At 43.2% G+C, this 20095-nt stretch overlaps 1 protein-coding gene across 11 annotated transcripts in view; it reads right to left on the bottom strand.

Annotated features, from left to right (window-relative positions):
• The window catches only part of ZFAND6 (zinc finger AN1-type containing 6), a 38749-nt gene extending 19762 nt beyond the window's left edge, over positions 1-18987 (bottom strand). For 2 of the 11 annotated variants that reach the window (XM_074599588.1, XM_074599593.1), the window contains exon 1: positions 11195-11350. Coding sequence is in view for 1 of the 11 variants with exons in the window: in XM_074599593.1 (XP_074455694.1) it covers positions 11195-11196 (2 nt within the window). In the remaining 10 variants the exon portion in view is untranslated. Of the gene's footprint in view, positions 1-8084; positions 8182-11194; positions 11366-13078; positions 13452-15330; positions 15424-17716; positions 17876-18393 lie in introns of those variants that run through there. The other 9 variants (XM_074599587.1, XM_074599584.1, XM_074599586.1 and 6 more) reach the window with 9 other exon arrangements.
• Positions 18988-20095: the final 1108 nt, after the last annotated feature.

Below are 20095 nucleotides of genomic sequence, written 5' to 3'. Positions count from 1 at the left end.
AAGACACACAGATTCTATACTGGTATCAAGAAGATCACTGATAATAAGGATTCATCTTTCTATGCTTGTCTGCATACACTATTAATAGATGTTACTTTGAAACTGTAATTACTACTTGTGGCCACGCTCAACCTTTGCCAAGTACAGATTACTAGAATCAAAGATTAACTGCTGTAAAACACGGTACCTCAGAAACTCTCATTCACCTCATCAATGCATCAAATCACTTGCAGCAACCACTTAAAGTCTACAAACAAAAACCGGAAGTATAAGCAAGTTTTTCTTATTTAATTTCCAAACTTTAAGCATAGTCACTATACCAAATAAAGGAGCAATTCCATGAAGTTCACTACTCTACTGAAGATTAATCCTAAAAAAAAAAAAGTAAGTAATGTTACAGGTACAATTTATTAACTAGGAGGAGGAATCATATTTTGTTTACCTGGGATTTCAAAGAGGCAGAGTATATAGAAAAGGAGTTTCATGAAAGTGTTGGAATTCCAGAAAGCTGCCACAGAGAGCTGCTGGCTTTCACTACCTGATCGTGGGGTTTTGGGGGGGAATGACCACTACTTTATGCTGGAGCACCTGGTAACTGCTGCAGCACCCAAAATGCTCCCATAGCGCTACTAAATGCAGCACTCTGTATAAAGTCTCCAAGAATCTTCCTCCTATTTATCCTGTATTTCAATTTGAGTCTAAAGCAGCAAAATACAACTCAAGATACCGAGGATTATAATCTTTAGTACATTTAAGCACATACTTCTTAGTATGTGCTTAAGGACTTCTTAGTTGTTCAAGACCAACACTGCAGCACCACTAGAATTAGGCCCTTGTATATGACCATATCCAAGTTTTGTGAAATTCAAAGGAACACCATTTTTTCCTCTGACTTAAAATTTAATAACCTCTTATTTATTTCTTATTGCCCAGTAGCACAATACATTTGTAGGCAAACCCAGTTAATCCAGGAAACTCCAGCCCAAAGACGTACGTAGATACTTTCAGAAGCAGCACTACTAGCGTGTTCTAAGTTTCTGTCTCTTCAGTGATGAGCATCAGGAAATCTAAGCTGACAAAGCTGCACTTTTGGAGAGGTCAACCTGAATGCAATGAAAAAAAAAGAACAACCACCCACACACACCACAAAAGTCACTTCTTGGGTTCAAGAGAAAAAACAGCAAATAACCCTTGGAGCTGGACACACTTATTTACAGCAAGACACAACACGGACCTTCAACAAAGATAACTAGTTAAACATTAAAAGCAGAGAGGGCAACATAGTGACTACAGTTGTGCCTGTACAAAGCAAAGACAATTTCTGAGTGAATTATAGACCAAGATAAGTGAACATGAGAAAAGAGCACATCAAGTGTTTCTGGAAGCTGTTTTTGTCCTGGTGTCTCTGTGAGAGTTGTGGTGAGAGAAGTCCAAGAGGCGTAACTGAGGAACCCAGAGAGGACACTGGCCAGCCGCCCCACTGGGCATACCGTCCTACCCAGAGCACTGCATGTCCATACACAAGCCAGAGGAGAGGCCAAAGCATTTTGCTCCCAAAATGTGAGGTTGTACTTACTCGGTTTAGCCTACCCAGATCAACCACGATTTAAGAGGCAGGCAGGCTCAGCAGGTCCATTTTTGGAAGGTGGCTGTCTCTATAACAAAGCTGCCACAGAAACCTTACACGAAGTTACACTTGTGATAGAACATGCAACTACTAATAAAAGAGTACACTTTTAGGTCGTGCTTGCTCTGGCGTCTCTGCTCAAGAGGAATAAAGATTCAGGCGTTACACCCATTAGAAAAAAAATCAAACCATCTCAGTAATTACTTGTCAGCAGTCTGCTACGTCAACTAACACAAACCACAGTTTCCATCATGTGTAGCTGAACCGGTGTAGAGGCGCATTCGTTGCAAATACTACTTGAGGAGCCCTTTTCTTTCCTCAAGAGTTTGTGCTATCCCATAGCTGTACTTTGGCATTAAGGTGCCTAAGCCAACGACTGCAGGAATCCTCAAGTTGCTCTCCAGATTTCTATACAGACCTATAAATTTAGGGCTTACTTGAAAACTGTCATATTAGAAATGTCTTCTTTTAAAATGCTCTATAAAAATACAAGAAAGCTACTCTGAAACAGACAAGACAAGGCTACATACTGCTTTCTTTGGCATCATATATTGGTTGGCCATTTCAGAAGTCAGAGGTTGTGTAAAATTAGAATCAGGCTATTCTAAAATTCTCTACATTCCCAGACCAACATTTAAGGGATGCAGGAGGATGGCAACTCCAGAAACTATCTTTGATGCTATATTTTAAAAAAAGGTTTGGCTTTACAAACCGATAAAAATAATCTGTAAGGATTCAAACACTTACAAGATTACCCATATAATTACTGAAAGAATAGATATAGATTCAGTAATCGCTTCTTTTGAGCTTCAGTGAATAAGTAATCTTCTCTCAATACAGCATAAGTTTCACTTATTTTAAGCATATCAAATCCAGAAGAGATAAAAGCTGCTTTAACACGAGTTCCCAAAATAGACAGCTTCTTGTTAACAAAACACCTGTTGCTGAGAACTGACAGTAAGCACAAAACACATTATAATTTGTTTTTGTAAACAGCACTATGTAGAATTTTAATTGGCTTATAATGCTACAGTTCTACATAGGCCTAATGCTAAGGGAGGTCCTGCTCTAATATCAGGGTTCCTAGCTGTTAATAAATAAAACCATCATCATCATTTCTGGCTCTAGGGCATCTTGAATTCAACTTAACTTCCAAGAACATTGTGATTATCATGCACGATGTGTTGCTCTATTTAGAATTATGCACTATGTCTAATTTAAGTGTTCAAAATTATACAATACCCTTACTGTGGTTTGATGGGCAACTCAACCTAAAGCTAAAGCCTGACCAAACAAAGAGGGTATTTGGGGACACGTTTTGGGGAGAAGAGGTATAAGTATGATGTTCCCTGTGGCAAAGCTGCATTCCTCATCTTTTGCAATGCACTTAAATTTAGCCAAGGGACTCAAAGGTGCTACTTTGTTTTAACCCTAGGGTTTTTTGTTGGCTTTTTTTTTTCCTTAATTATTATTTCAGTCACTGAGGAAGACAGCTTACATGTTCTCAAACAAGTTACTGGATGTCTAAATATTAAAATCTATCACCCAGTATAAAGCATAGGAAAATATTATACAGCTGATCAGCAGCCAGCATGAGCAACTGATATTTATCCATCACTTAGTATACTGTCAACTTTCACTGAAGATATGAATATACCAACTCACCAGTCACAATATGAAGTTTTGCATCTTTCCTTAGTTTCCTCTTAACTGTCACCTAACACTTTGCAATGTCTCAGGCAGTGTAAACGTCCACGTGAAACAAATAGACATGTACCCCATATATATTTATATGCAACCACTGCAACCTTTTCATGATACATGTAATTTGGGGCTGTAGACACTTCTGCCATAGTGTTGCTGGGCCAGGAACTGATCTACTTTGAAGACTTCATTCTTCAGAAGCCTGAATTGGTTCCTGTATCTGGTTTATGGTGCAGCTCTATGCCAAAACAGTGAAGGTCAACAGTGCTCTGCAACAACAAAGTGGAACTATCCAGTCAGTATCAGAACTGAACTCTAAGCCTCAGTCACAGGAAAAATGCAAGCTGCACACATCACCAAGAGGTCAGAGTGCAAATTAAGTATGAGTTGCCTTGTGTCAGCCTTAACTACCCGAGATACTGTCAGATTAATAGATAAGGGGCTAAGGAATGATCAGAAATTCAGACAGTGTAAGGCACCTTCCTTTCTGAAGGTTTCCAAAACTACACCACTTGCTCAGATGGAGAGGTCATTACACTGTTTAGGAAAAGCTTAAAAACTACTCGAAGAAACTTGATTGAGGACAACTGGCATTTTTCCCACTGCCATCATGGAACAGAAAGTAGGGTTTTTTATATTTCTTTCCTAAGCCCATACAGAACAGACTGCACGTATTTCAGTGTCTCAGCTGACGAGAAAGCCAGGGCTGACAGTCTTCGAGTATAAGGCTGCATTGCAAACATTGTGCTTTAATCACCAGGACATCCTTTTTACCTAATACCCCAGGTACAACCCTGTAAACTGCCTTTCTGATAACTAAGTTGGCTATTCATTCTGTTTTCAGACAAGATCCAGCCATGCCAGCACGCATTTCTAGTACAATGTCTCCCCCACTTACTGTCCAGAACACTTAGATCAGCAAGTTAAGAGCACAATAGCCTAAAAATAGCATGGCTGGATGCCACCGTCTCCCCATTTATTACGATGGTACCTTTGTACAGAGTTCTTTCTACAATTCTACATAGAAAAATACAGCCATAAATGGCTTTAAGGGAGGGACTTGTATCCAAAAGGGCCAAGCTGTTTAGTGCCATGGGATTCCCCCTTTTTCCTCAAGCCACACAAACAGAAAATTGCATTTTTAACAATAACTCTTTAAGTACATCTGACTCCTCTTTTTATCCTCTTGCCATAGTACAAATCGACACATGACAGAGTAACAGCACTTTCTAGAGAAAAGAAAATTCATGATATAAAGGAGAAGCAAACTAACATAGAAAACCCAAGCCAGATCTCTCTTCAGTTATTTTGCTTGGCATATTAAAGCCTGTATCACACTTTAGAATGGATGAAGAGGGAACAAAATCTGCTCACAAGATATTGAGCCTCAATTGTCAGCAAGGTGTGGCTTTCTATCACAATGGTCTTCTCTTCCGTTCACAAACACTGGCCAACAGGGCTTCTATCAGGAAACAATGGAAAAAGAGCACAATATATTCCATTTTAATATGGTATAAGGTCAGAAACAAGAGGGAGATCAGCAAGACCAATGCCCTTCAGCTTGGCCTAAAGATGGATTCACAGGCACCGCAGCTTCAGCTGCTGCATTATGCTAGGCTAATTCCACAAGTACCACGTCCTTGCTACAGCTTGAAAAACAAAAGCTCAGTGCCCTAACCCTCCCTCCCAGAAATCTCTTGTCTCGCACCCCTTTTGTGAAGACAAAAAACCCTACAGTACTGTTGAATAATATTTGTGTCCCTTACATTAAAAATCATTAATTTTAACCCATAACCCTGGGTTTCACAAGGAGACTTTCCCATTTTAACAACTAACTAGATGCTGCTTAAGTAAACCCAGCAACACACATTCTACACTGTATACGCCACCCTGTGCAAGTTCACCAGATAGAGCTAAGAGGCCATACAAAGAAGTTTCAATAAATTCTTCATCTCAGGCCGTGACAGTCTGAGAAATTAAGGTGTCAGAGCCGTGGCAAGGACAGAGGTATTCCTCAACACAACAGACTGATATTTAAAGCATTCTGATTGTGAAGGGGGGGATCTGAGGTAGAAGATAGAAGGATAAGTAGGTAGCAACTAATCAGGGATTTATTTATATACAGAATGACTAGGTATAAACTTAAGACCATGGGTCACAGTCACATTATGACTTTGCAGAATAACAAGCTAATTCTTGCAACAGGAGAGACCACAGTTAACAGTCAAAAGTTTCACAGACACCAAGTTAGCGAAAAGCAGGAGGGCAACACAATCAACTAAGTGACCAGAGTGTGAAATTAGGTTTTTTTGTTGTTGTTTTCTAAAAATTTTTTGAAAGCCAGTCAGTTACTCCACTGCTATGCATACAGTTTTAAATCACAATCAAAGCACTAAGTCAAGTTTGACTAGACTTATTAGGAAGGCAAAAAATTCATACACAGCTGACGGGCCAGTCCACAACAAATCCTCCTTGATCTCGGCACTAGTCTCAGCCCCTGCATGGTTTGTCACTCTCAGCTGACAATTTGTTTGTTAGGTAACTAATAATACACTTACCCTGACCTAGAGTTACTAATGCCGCCTTCCTCCTCTCCCAGGATACTTTAAACAAACACCATGAAAATAGGCTGATATTCAAAACAATCCTATTGAGCAATTCTAAAGTCTCTTCGCTAAAAAATGATCCAGGTAAATCCTTCCATATTGCCCCGACTACTTTTTTTTTTTCTTTTTTCAAGTTAGTAATCAAATGTTTTTGATATCGTAAAACACTACAATAGCTACTTTCAAGTTACTTTCCACCAGGACAGTACAATTTGTTTGATAACTAATTAATACCTACAAAATCACTTTATTCAAGGACTTAACACCAATATCCAACAGTACATCAGAGCAGCACGACAGCATAATCCCAACGTCAAAACTCTGGTGAAGTTCACTTAGAAAACTCTCCTGCATCAGCAACAAAAGCTACCTTGTAAGCTTCCTACCTGATTCTGAAGGAGCCAGGCAGGAAGAACAATGTCCAAATGTTTCAGTTTAACACTCAAAACACAACCACTTCTTTTGCCCCTACCTTATAATGGTGCAAATTCCAATGCAAGGTCATTCTGTTGCACAAAAAAACCCAAAACATTCTGCTACATAACTTTACATTCAATTAAGGCCTTGATTCTACATATGATTTTAGAAAAACTTCTTAAATTCATACAGGGGGTAGTAGAGAAACAATTTTATCCTTCTTTGCAGTCTCATATCTCCCCTGCCACCCCATCTCAAAAACAGTATGATCAACAACTTGTTAAAATACTTTCTTCTGATAATCTAACTCAAAGAGCGCCTTTTGTATAAAAAGACATGAATATGTCCAATTTAGGTATAGAAATTCTACATTTTTGCCTGCAGAATCAGTGGTTCTCTCTCTTGCCTCTCAGCTCCAAATATAATTTAAAACCTTAAGTGGAAAATATCTGCCTTCCCCATGCGATATTCTGCTTTCATCAGCCCAATTTTATTCAAAGGCACACACACGAAAACTGTCTAGCTTCCTGCCTTGTTCAAGCTAATGGTGAAAACTTCAGTCCTTTCATAAAAAAAAAAACAAAACACAAAAACTGCAACTCACATCCAGTGCAAAGCATTTAAACAAGCTGAAAGCACCTCACTTCTGTCCTAAGAATTACTGCTATTAAGTTCCCATTCCAATTTGATTATTAAGTTTATATTTGTTTCCCTAATCCTTCACATAGATAAAAATGCATTAGCATCATGAATCACAGGCCACACCAGCGCAGTGTTGTCTTAAACCCTGGGCTAGTTAAACTGTTCAGGTGGTTGCCAGGGCCTGCCAAGTCAGCCACACTGTTTATAGTTTAGTTCTCCAGATACAGGATTATTATGTTTCAGACTGACAAATACCGTATCCTGAAGGTCAAAGTCCTGTGATACAAATACATCCTGACAGGGCAGAATGGCTGAGCAGGGGTGGTCTTCAGCGTGGAGACAGTTTCGGCTTCTGCAAGACTGCTGAACCATTCAGTTAAAGGAAGAGCTGTGTGTTTAGTAAAACTGCTGCTTAAGAAGGAGCTATTTTTAGGAAATACTCAAATGCTATAGTACATTTGTCTAAGTAATACTCAAAAGATTGTCTTCAGTTGATCTAAATGGAGCAGAAGATGGATCAAGTTAGGATTTAACTCGGTTTATCTCTTAATGCATAATTTAATAACCAAAAAGTTACTTTTCAAATGAAAAAAAAAACTCAGTCTCTGTCAACAACTGGAGAATGAGCAAGAAAATACAACTTGACCAAGGAGAAGTGATTTTTACACTGTCAAAGCTTTGTTTTTGCTAATCTCTATTTAGCTCAAAAGCCCTATAAACACAGTTGGAAGAAGGGATCTGTTAAAAATATATCACCCCACCCCTTCAATTAAGGGCTGAGAAGCTTATGACACATCTGAGACATCCAACAAGAACAGGGAAGAAGGACTTAATGTTCTTGATATTTCTAAAGGTAAAAAAAAAAGAAGGCAGATTTAAAAATCCCAAACGTTTCATGCCTCTCTTAAATGGATTTTGAAGCAAGAACAGATCCAAGCTATTTTTATTCCTTTGTAGGTCGTGTAATTAACTGCTTATTTTCACAAAACCTTATTACAGCGTAAACATCACTGGCCAGATCATCTGCCCCACCCAGACCGAGCTCCACACCATGGGAGGCCAACTATCTCTGTGAGGAGCCCTTGTACCTGCAGGAGAGGGATGTCCCTCAGTACCAGCCTCCCCTCAGCAGCAGGGCTGACACGATCAACAGCTCCAGAGCTCACCCCTTCACCGCCTCTTTCCTAGAAACCACAAACAAACTAGTTAACAGGCATAACCCCACATCTAAAACTATAGGCAGATGTCCCTTTTCGGATATAGCTGAAACTCTGTAAGATGACATTATTCCTCTCCCCAACTCCCTTCTGCCTTGGGCACACAGCAATTAGCAGAAATGATCACTAAACCACTTGGGAAATAGGGGGAGGAAGAGGAGGGGAAAGAGCCACTTGGGTTGGCTCGAGACCCTAATTTAAAATAATTTAAGCCAGCCTAGTTGATTTCGCATCCAGCGCTCACACGACCCACTCTGCTGGAGGAGCAGCAAGAGGTCCTGGCACAGAGCAGAGGGCACTCAACAAGGAGGGATCTGAAGCCCACAAAGCCGTTTGTAGGATGGATGTCTGCCCTCCCTAAGGCTCTGGGCATGTTTGACAGAGATCATCCCATGGGAGGCCTGCAGCCTTCTCCAAGTAGTACTAAACAGAACCAGAGCACAGGGTTGCTATCCCAGCGCATGGTGGGCCACCCACTTCACGACACTGGGAATTACCACCAGCAGTCGGTGGACCAGAGAGCACAGATCCCCTTCGCCTCATAAACAGGGGAGATCAAATTTGGTCCTGCATTTTGTACACAGGTTTACAATCACTTAAGAATATCTTATTCACATCAGAGATGTATATTACATCCTGGCACAAGAAGCAGATGCATAAATCCCACAGCGCACAACACATTCACAGTGTTTAAGATCTGCAGATGGAGCATGTGCAGGAGAAGGTTTTATGAACAAGAAGTGCTGGAACAACCAATCGTCATGCAGGGACAACACGGGTCCTGCCAGCGACGGCTTTGAATGCAGGCAAGAAACATTTGCTGTAGCCTGAATACAGAAGTTGTACAGCTGTGCCAGCAAAGTGGTATGTTTATCCTTTAGGGCAGATTTGCTTTCTACAAACAGCCTGCATTAGAATTGTATACATGTGGTAAGAGAGTTGAGCATTTCACTTCTGTGTTGAATAAATCAGGAAAATTGGTCCCAGATAATACATCTTTCCCAACTAAGTTGTGGGGGGTAGAGGGGACCCAAGAAGAATGGCTACTCAGTCAATCAAGCAATATGAACCAAGTTGTCTCATGTATTCAGCTTTTTTCCTGTTTTAAGCAAAACCAGCTACTGGCTAAACATAGTAATTAACAGCACACAAATAGTTAAGTTTGCTTCCTTTTGTTTAAGCAAGTCTAATACACATACTCATAATACAAGTTTATAGAAATTACAGTAGACTGTACTACTCTTCTTGCCCTAATCTAAGGCATCTGATCTAGCCACTCAGTCTAGGCCTAGCATCACTTGTAAATTAGGAAATGAATCAAAATCCAGGTATTTAAACACTTATACATCCCAGTCTTAAATATCTCCCCTGATACATAACATCCAGCCCACCTCTCTGCTAAAAGGCCACACATAGTCACTGCTCATTTTACAGTAGCATTTCCAGGGTTTAAATACAATCTAGAACACTAAAAAAAAAAATGCTATAAATAGATAAAAATAGCTAGCAAGAGTGAATTAGTAATTCAGACCTATAAGCCACTGGAGCATGGCAAGACGCCAGCATGTCAAGACACTCTGACATACATAGAAGTAATCTGTACCCAGCATTTTGGGAGAAAACAAAATGGCTCAATGCAAAACTGAAAGAACGGGGTATACTTTAATAATCACACTTGTTTACATTCAGTAAAGATCTAAGCAATTGGTTTCCAACACCACTTGGAAGACTGTTTCTCAGTTTTCACACAACCATTCTTCTATCATCTTGACTAATCACACAAAACCTATCAAACTCCTTAGACTCAACAAGTATTAGGGCCATGAGTATTTCTTTCCAGTTCCCAGGAGCAGCTGTATATAGACACAAGTGCTTTTATAAAAAAAAAACCAAGAAATATTTAGGGAAGTAAAAAAATTCCTGAAAGCATTATTCTGTACATGGCCTCATCTAACACATTTGTCAAAGATACAGAAAGGATGACCATTAAAAGAAAGTCTTCATTCGCATTAGAAACCCCCTGCTTCCTGACTCGACACTTCCTGCTCTCCTCCCTCTCACCCTATCCCATGCCACCCATGGCAAATCATACTTTTCCTGTTCCTGAAGACCTTTCAGATGCAGAAAGTGTCACTAAAAAGACCATATATGATAAACCTGGCACAGAAACTGGAAATAATCTTCCCTCAAAGAAAACACCTGCTATCCTCAGGCAATACTGGATTCAAAAGAGATTCCGACCAATTCTAAAGAAAAAAATCACCACCACCACCTTTTTTTTTTTTGGGGGGGGGGGGGGGGGGGGAAGAGGGGGCTGGAAGGGTAGTAGCTGCAACACAGGGCGATAACACATAATTTTCCTGCCTGTGTTTGTAATCAGAGCTCTGACAGACACAGATACTCTGCAAAACTAATTAAAAAAGAAGAGAAAAATGGTAATGTTTTCCATAATTTTTACATATCTTTGTTCTAAATGCTAAAGACCTGCGAGACATTCATCTCGTCAAGAACAAATATACAGACAACAGCACAGCAGTCTTCAGTGATACAACAAAAGGCAATTTAAGACAAATGACTTAGAGCAAATGCTATCACTGAATAATCCCATGGCAGCTGTCATAATTCGTTAGCCCAAATCTCATCAGAATCAGAGAAGTTAGAGTTAAAAATGAGCTCTCTTCCTGTAACATTGTGTAACTCCAAACCAGCAGCATTATCCTCGCTATTTTAGAATTAACATTTCTCTGTAAGATAAGGTGGAACGACTCAATCCTTCCACGCCAATAAAAAATAAAAAAATAAAAATAAAATAGAATAACCCGGTGCAAGCCAACAGATGACAAAAGAAACTCGGTCAAGTTTGAGCCTCTCAACACCTTATTTCCTGTCTAAAGAGCCCTTTTGTTCTGCTTCCCTGCATAAATGTTAATATTCTGCCATCATTAGAAAGCGAAACAATGAGAAAAAAAAGCCCCACGCACATGAACTCCGCTGCCCCGGAGGGCGAAATAACGCCACACCACGCGATTAGAACCGGAAAATTCCTACCAACAAAAATCTCCACAATTTTCTGTTTGCTTCACCCCAGATTAACTTCACTTGGAGCTGTACTTCGGCGCAACCTAGCCTGGACGCTCAGCCCCGCCTTCCCCGCCCCTATTGGCCCAGGCGAGGGAGCCCCGCCCCGCCAGCCAGGCTCCGCTCTCCGATTGGCGGAGCGGCGTATCCATTATTTAAAGAACTTTTTCCTTGCTAGCAGGTTAGGCTGGGCGGGTTAGAACACCCTGGGCAAGCTGGTTCTTAAAGGGACAGGACCCCGCTGCCGGCTGTGACAAACTACCCACCCCCGGCGACGCGTCGCCCCGAGGGAGCTCCGGCGACAGCCCCGGGATCACCGGTCCCGGGGGCAGAGGCACCCAGCCGGCCCAGCGCAGCGCTGGGGAGCCGGGCGGAGAGCAGCCGGCGGGCTGGGAACGCTTCCCCCGCCGCAGCTACGGGGGGGCGGCTCGTTGTGCTCCCGAGGAGCAGCTGGGGCCAGCCTGGGGAGCCGGGCACGCTGTAGAAATCAGTAGCCCCGGCTGAAAACCCACCGGGCTGCCAGTTCCAGAGACTCTTCTGCCCGCCTAAAGCGTGAGTCAGCAGGAGAGCAGCTCGGCAGGAAGCCACCCGCTCCGCCGCGCAGGGTGCCATGGCTGCGGCCAGAAACTTTTTGGGCTGATTGAGGCTTCGCCCCACCGAACACAGTTGCAAGAGACTTCACCTTCTGACCATCGACTGCATTTCCCACAAGCTCAGCTTCCCCTTCAGCTGCTGTTTAGATTAAAAGCCTTTCTTTTTCCTCTGTGCAAACGCTGATGCAGTTCCCTACCCCTTCTATCGAGTGACAGAAGCCTGGTATCCAAGCCTGGAGCACGCAAGAGGAGTAAAAACAAAACAAGGCTTAATAACTATTTCACAACTGCAGATATGACACCTCATTTGAGAAAAACCTTGCTCCATTCCGAACACGCAGAGCCCCGGGACACAGCCAGGGTTCCCTCCTGCACCCACAAAGTATCATCGTAGCAACGCAAGACTCATCTGTTTAGGAAGGCTGCCTTACAGAAAACATCCTTCGTGTGTTTAACGTAAAATAACTAAAAATATTAATCTAGAGAAAGATACAGCACTTGTCAGCGTAAGCACATTTGGGTTGGGTTTTTTACTGTGCAGGGAAAAAAAGAAAAAAAAGAGGAAAAACTCCTTGTTTCTGGTCCTTACCACCTCTCCTCTGGCCAGCGCTGGAGCAGCCCGCCTTCCCCTACGCCACAAAACAGGTATCTGTTTTAACTTTCCTAATGCAGATTAATTAAGTCAAAGACAGTTTAGCATACTGCTTTACTGCAAATACCACCCAACATCAGGAAAGTATTTACAGCTAAGTATTCCCTTGAGCTACAATACATACACCAAAAAAGCACAAAAACCAAACACCTTCAGGAAGGACATTTAATTCCCCCAAAACAGTCAAATAGCACATTTTGTGTTACCTTGTATTTTAAAGCAATTTATCACACCACAAATCCAAATAGGACTGAAAAGCAGCAATTCTTACAGGTTTAAGTTAGTAAGTATGAAACACTAAAGGAACAGAATTAACAAGATTTACATAACTTCCCCTACAGAACCTAAAATACAAGCTGAAAGAACCAGACCTTAACCCTTGCACCCGAATTCAGTGCCCTGCAAGCATCAGTACTGCTGGAAGTCAACCGAGTCCCCCGAGGATAACTGTGAGGCCATACTTACATGACATGTTTTTTTTTTTACCAAATGTTATCTAAACAATCAAAACCGAGAACATAGTTCATGCAAATAAAACGTACCAGTAAAGTGCCCTCTAAGTATCTCAGTAACCAATCTTGGAAAGCTTCACTTTAGAGCACGTTAACTTTAGGCCCATAAAAACAACAGCAGAAGTCACAACTCTTATCAACCGAAGTGCCTAGTGCTAGAACAGGACATGAAGTCTAGCCACCTCGCAACTGCAACAGCGATGAAAAATAATGTTTATCATCAAACATCCCACGCTTCAGCTTACACTTCGGTTATACAGGCGGCAGCAGCTCCTTATCTCTGCAAGGGAGAGGTTTCATCCCTTTTTCTCCCCACCTTTCCCCTCCCAGTCACACAGTCTGGCCCGCTCCCTGAGCCCAGCTCCGGTGCTCATCAGACCCTTCCATCTGCCCCTGAGTCACTGATCTGGCAGAAGTTTGGCCAGCTTCTGATAAGCAAGAGCACGGCCTACCCAGAGCATAAGGGCAACAGCAAAGCAGATTCTCCTCCATCCAGCACTGTGACCTCCTAGATCTGCTCACCTCATCCCGTTCCAAAAAAACAACCAACCACCACACACCAAAAAAGACCACAAAACATAAAATTATCTTACTAAGAATGCCCCAAGAATAATTTGCCATCCTCACAGAAGATAAAAAAAAAAAGTATCTGTGAAGCAGGGTATTGAAGCTAGGTTCACATTTGACCCTACCTCACTGGACTAGACATCATGGGTACACACATCTGTATCTAGATGTTGGGAATTCAGACATAAAAAAACCTGCAATTCAAGTTATTACCCCATGCTGAAGGAGACCTAGTGAAACTAAATGTTAAAAAGCCTAATTTATAACCTCCGTTTCTGCACATAAGCCATTTATTTTCCCTGTAAACACACACACATTGTAGAGAAGACGCAGAGGCACTATTTTAAGGTCTAGGCTCAAGTTATATCTTTGCTACTCTTACAATAACTGTAGCAATGCAGGAAAAACGAAAATAGCAGACTGCAGTGCAAGTACATTAAATGGGGAAGCTTTGACAGCAGCATAAAAAAGATTCAGTTTGCTGCCACTGAACTTTGCACGGAGGACAGTAACAAGAGAAAGCACCTGACTCTCATTTGACTATTGTAATCATGGAACAGCTAAAAGGCCATTTGTTCCGTAATCTTACACACACAGAAGACAGCAAGTTCGGAGGACTTGACAGCTCAAGAGATCAAGACCAGAGCCTTTCATCTTTAAGTCACCAGTTCAAACAGAGACCAGAATAGTAGCGATCAAAAGCTACATGTGATGGCTGTTCGGGGATTAGATGAAGAGATGGTTACTTGCTGCCCAGTTCCCAGAAGATCAGTGTGAATCACAAGAGCTTTCTTCACAATTTTGCACCTGTTTTTCAGAGTCTTGAATACATTATACCTCTTGGATTCTGTACACGTTAATAAGTAGCAAAGCAACTGAACTGCTACGTACACGTTCTGAACTTCCATTGTGGAAAAGGACTTTACCCTCTGGTTGTCAATTTTGTCAGCACTACAGCATGTACTGAACTTCTTATTTATTATTTTTAAACAATTATAGCTCTGTCTTTTAGCTTTTTTTATTATTAGAGACAGCTTTAAAAGCAATATTTAGCTTCCCATTCCTTTCTCACCCTCAGATGCTGCAATTCTGTTTCTAAACAACAGTTCTCGTAACCTTGCCGTGTAAGATATTTTTGCAAATATATCAATTTAAGAATTTAGGAACTTCAGAACTCCGGCATTTCAGAAATTATTTTGAGACATTAGTAATAATTTTTTAATCAAACCTAAACAACATAAAGTTCATGAGATCCATGTCTATGTAAGAAAAATAAAAAATTCTCTGTGCGATAGAAGAAACATTCCTTTTTGTATTCTTATATGTTCTTCAATACATCCATGTGCAGTCTCTAGAAAGTCAATTAGCAATAGCTCCTTTCCAACCTGACTTTAGTTTTAGAAGCCTGTAAAAGTACCTGGAATTTCCAGGCAGGACAGGCAAGATGAAAACAAGTTCAGAATACATGTTGACTGAAGGTTCTGGAGTGCAGGTTCATTGTCCTGCTAAGAACTCCACTACGAAAAACGATCTTCTACACAACTCCAGCAATACATAGTTGCATAGTTCTTAGTAGCATATTACTTCCCAAGAACGAAGCTGCTGATGAAAAGCCAAAGTCCTAGAAACTTCAGTATCCTCAAGAATAACTATCAAGGCCCTCACATACAAAGAATTCAACTTGCTATTCCAGGAGTCTAGAGAGCGCAACATACCAGACTGATGAGATTTCAGTAATCTTGAAGAACTTTGTGATTTCTCTTGCTGTTTTCAATCCAAGATGTACTGCTGCACTGCAATAATCAAATCTGGAAACAACAAAAAGGTGCATGTGATAAATACTGGGTCTTCATCAGAGCAGACTGGTTAGTTGTCTGGACAGCAGTACAGATGCACCAGACAAACACATTCCCCTGGAAGTTTCAGCAGCTACCTCAGACCATCCAAAGCTTGGGTACTCAGGGAACTAAGTTAATCCACATGTTAAATCCCAACTGCTTCTTTCTACACAGAGAACAAGCCATTAACAGTCTTTTTTTTTTTCCCTCCCTCTTCCCCTCTTATCTCCTGGCCTATGAAGCTGCACATCCTTAACAGGTCCCAGTCACCCTCAGCAGTTGCCATGTTTGTTTGGCTTTGACTTTTTTTGTTGTTTTTGAGGGGGTTTTTGTTGTTTTATTTTGTTGTTGTTGTTTTTTAAACCAGGACATGGAATCATATCTTGTACGACTGTACCACTGAGGACTCCAGTGATAGATGGCCACATCACTCGCTTCAGTCAGAGTCCTTGAGAAAGGATCCAAACATTTAAAAAGACTTTTCCTTGACATCCGATATCTCGAGTGAAAGAAAAAAAGTACGCTAGCTTGCACTGAATTCAGCATGCTCCAAGTTCATTTATATGTAATTTATAATACTCTTTATAGCTTAAATCAAGTATCTTGAATGCAAGTCATAGCCCAGTCAGTATTAAAAAAAATAAAAATAATATGATTACTGCATGGCTATTAGCTGCCAAGAAAATGGAGCCAGAAGTTTGTATACTTACAATTCTCTCAGAAATCAGACTCATTAATATAGCTGTTACAAAAGGACACACTTTCACAGAAACAGGGATTACCTTTATCAGTTACCATGGCAACTTTTCAGTAGTTTGCGTTAATGCTACTCTCCTTCCGATAACTTGCCACTATCTCTTTCAAGCTATTTGTATAAGGTTTCCAATGTGCCATCTGAGACCATAAAGTAAGAAGTTGAAATGCAAACTTACATTCTTAGATCACACTCTTACAAGTATATTATGTAACATACAATGTTGTTCATTTTTGCCATAAATTCATGATTAGTCAAGAAGAAAATTTATTTTAAACTGTTGTTATTTTAACATGATTCATAGTTTTGCAAGACAAAAAGTATTTTAAGAGGTATCCTATGAAATACATACAGAAGACAGTTTCTTCAGTAGTGAAGAATTTCTTCTCCTCTAACTGGAAACTAGTAAACCCAAGGAATTATGCCAGTGATATGTCATAGACCTTGATATTCAGTATCAAAAGGAACAAAAATCCTCCACAAAAATAACACACTGGTCTTTTGGCCTGAGCAAATATATGACAGATCAGAAAAGAGCCTGTCCCCTTGACCTAGGTTAGGTGATAATTAATATAAAAAGCAAGTGTGTAGGTACTTCAGCACTAGATAAACAAATCAGGCAGAATTCAAAAAGCAAAGCCATAAAAGTTAAAGGAGAGACAGGAAAGAGACTAAGGAAGGAATTGACATATTTGCTTCCTCAATTGTTGTGTTACCACCATCACCAGTTCAGAAGAGGATTAGCACTCTGTGCAAGAAATTATTTAAGATGACATCAGACAAACAAAATCATTTACTTGGAAGCAGGAGGAGGAAGAGAACAGTTTCTTCTTTATTTTTTTTTCCCCCATAAAGTTCATAGGGCAGCTTACCAAGCTGCAGCCTTCTCTCTTCAGTGTACACAGACAGTTTGGCAGAGTTAAGATGTGAGCACAGATCCTTAGAAGAATGAAAGAAACTCGGCACGCTCTTTACTCCCCGTAACTCTTATGCAATGACATTACAGGACAAGTCTGGACAAACATCCAGGGAATGGACTTCAGAACACAACGGTGCACTTTAAGTCAGTCCACGCAGGGGGAGAAGTAACTACCATCGGTTTTGCTGAATGCATCCACATTACATCAGCACATTTGGTGGACGCTTCTGTATTTCGTCGTTGTTGCCGTTGTTATTGTCAGTAAGATACTTAATGCTTTTTATTTTTTTAAGATTGCCCCATCCTAACATCCTGTGGAAACACGAGGGGATGCTTGCAGCCCTTATCTATCACTCCAGGCTGTTTGCAGAGGCTAGAAGGAGGTACGTTTGGTTAAATTTCGCAGGGTTCCTCGGTGAACAGAAGAACACCACCACAAAGAACTTTTCGCAGAATAAAACGCAAGGGGATGACAGCCTATGCGGGCTGGAACCCCTGGTTTCATGGGAAGGCTGCCACAGCACAAACTGCATGTTGCTTCCTGAACGCTCCGTCTCCCAAACCAGCCCAAACCGCTGCCCTCCACTTACCCGAGGAGCAGAGACACACACCGACTGCCGCCGCCACCGCCGGCCCCGGCCCGGGCGAAGGCCCCGGCCCGGAGCCGGCGGGGAATCCCTCCCTCCTTCCCTCCCCCTGCCCGGGCACCGCCGCTCCTCCAAGTCCGACCCCCGCAGCAGCTGGCTGGGACCTCGCCGGCCCTGTCCCTCGCCTCTCCCAGCCAAACTAAAATAACTCTGGAGCCGGGGAGGGCGAGGGGAAGGGAAGGGCGGCGGGGGAGGGGGGGGGGCCGGGCTGGCGGCGCGCCGCGGGCCGGCAGAGGCTGCCTCTCCCCTTCCACCCAAGGACACGAGTACAAACACCTCTGCCCTGGGATGGCTCCTGCGCACGCAGCCAGGAGCTGCCCGGCGCGGGGGGGGGGGGGGGGGGGGGGGCGGAGAGGAAGGAGGAAGGAACGACCAAAAAAGGCAGAAAAAGAGCCCCGCGGCCCTGGGCCCGGCCCAGCCCCGCCGCCACCCCGCAGCCCCAGGCCCGCCGGCTGCGGGGCTCAGGGGGAGCGGTGCGGTGGGGAACCCTCCCCTCAGCGCCCCCGCCGCTCCCCGGGGGCGAGCGGGCGGCCACCGCCCCACCTGCTCCGCGGCGGAGAGAGGCCGCCGGCCCCCACTCAACCGCCCGCCGTCCCCCGACCCGGCCGCGCTCCCCTCACCTGCCTCTGGGCCCGCCGCGTCCCGCCGCCGCCCGCCCGGCCCCGCCTGGCCCCGCTCGCTCCTCACCAAACTTTTTTTTCCCTTTCTCCGTGTTTCGTTGCCCTCAGAATGACGCGGGCGGGCGCTGATTGGCGGAGCCGGGGAAGGGCGGCCGCTAGCAAGAGGAGGCGGTGCTATGGCCCACGACTAATTATTACAAGGAGACGGCGGCGACGTGAACCACAATATGCTATTTAAAGGGACCGCGGCCCGTCTCGTGTTTATCCCCCTTACGAGTGACCGGAGGCAAGCGGAGGGGCGGGAGCTAGGCAGCGGCCGGGAAGCGAGCGGGCAGAGTCCGCCAGCACCGAGGCAGGCTGAGGGGGCGAGCCCTGAGGTGGGGCGGGAGGCCTGGGCGGCGCTGAGAGGGGGCTGCCCCCTTCAAGCTGGGGGCCGCGGTCTGCCGTGGCCGTTGGGGGACAGACAGTGAGGAGGTGGCCCCCTCACACCCGCGCGGTCTCTCAGCACGTCGTCGTCCACACATCTCCCTCCCCACATAAATTAATGTTGCTGTAAAAATACAGTGTAGCTGCCCACTGCCTTCCCATCTGCCCGGGGTGGGGGGGGGGGTGTGTTTTAAATGTGTGAAGGGAAAGGTTTTCTGTCAGAATGGGTTTCGCTTGGGTGGGCTCAGTGGAGGTCTGCTCATCGCCCCCTTGCTGGTCACCTGCTTTACTTCCTCTGTAAAAAGTCATCTGTGAATCGCGAATCTCTTGTTATCTACAGCATATCACATGACTTGTTTCTGTTTTCTTTTCTTTCCCCCACTGTGGGGCTCCCAGGCAATACACCACAGCTTGTTTTTATACAGGTTTTCACATCCCACCCGCTATACACAGTTTCACCTAATGTCACAGGCAGCTGCAAACTATACCATGAAGGAAGGTTTTAAAGGTGAGATTTAAGGACAATGGGTGACTTGGCCGCTGGAAGCAGATAGGAAGGGAGGACAGGATTCCAGAGAGATGAAACAAGCCAAATAAAAGAGGAATTTTATCTGTGGATAGCGGAGGAGCAGGCCAAGACTGGAGGAGCTGCCAGGAGGGGAGTTGAGTTTGTAGAGAGTTTTGGAGGAGGAAAAAAAAGTGAGCAGTTGTGAAGCTCAAGGGAAGCCCGGGAAGCTGAGGACGGGTAAAACATGTTTCCATTTCCTTAGGGAACAGTGAACAGATTTTAAAATTTTGGGTGTTTTTTTGGGCAGGGGAATGCGAGACTACTCTAAGGCATTGCAAAAGGACGCATAGAGATTCCAGCAAAGATAAAGTCCAAGCAGACACTCTTCTGTTGGTAAGAAAGAGGTCACTATTACCAATGTTGTGAGCTGAGTAGGTAGATCCATAAACCTGGCAAAAGCACTTAATGGGAGGAAGGCCCCTAATTTTTTTTTGTTTGTTTTGAATATCTGAACTTGGATCAACACCAGAAAATGCTGGTGCAACCAGCATGGAAGTGCTAACATAGCTTTACAGCTATTTTGGTAGAGATTATTCACTCTTGGCTGTCTTCACTGATGCAATAAGTCTTCCAAATGCCAGGTTGCATGAACAGAAGATGACCTGCATTGCATGTGGGTATCACAGCATTCCCCACAACATTATTTGGAGCTCTTTCATGGTCTTGGCAGTAATCATAAGGAGCTGTGGGGAGTGATGATCGCATTGC

The sequence above is a fragment of the Larus michahellis genome, chromosome 9, assembly GCF_964199755.1.
Source record: "Larus michahellis chromosome 9, bLarMic1.1, whole genome shotgun sequence".
Lineage (NCBI taxonomy): Eukaryota > Metazoa > Chordata > Aves > Charadriiformes > Laridae > Larus > Larus michahellis.
The sequence above is the reverse complement of the archived record's forward strand: the minus strand, read 5'-3'. Positions and strand labels throughout refer to the sequence as shown.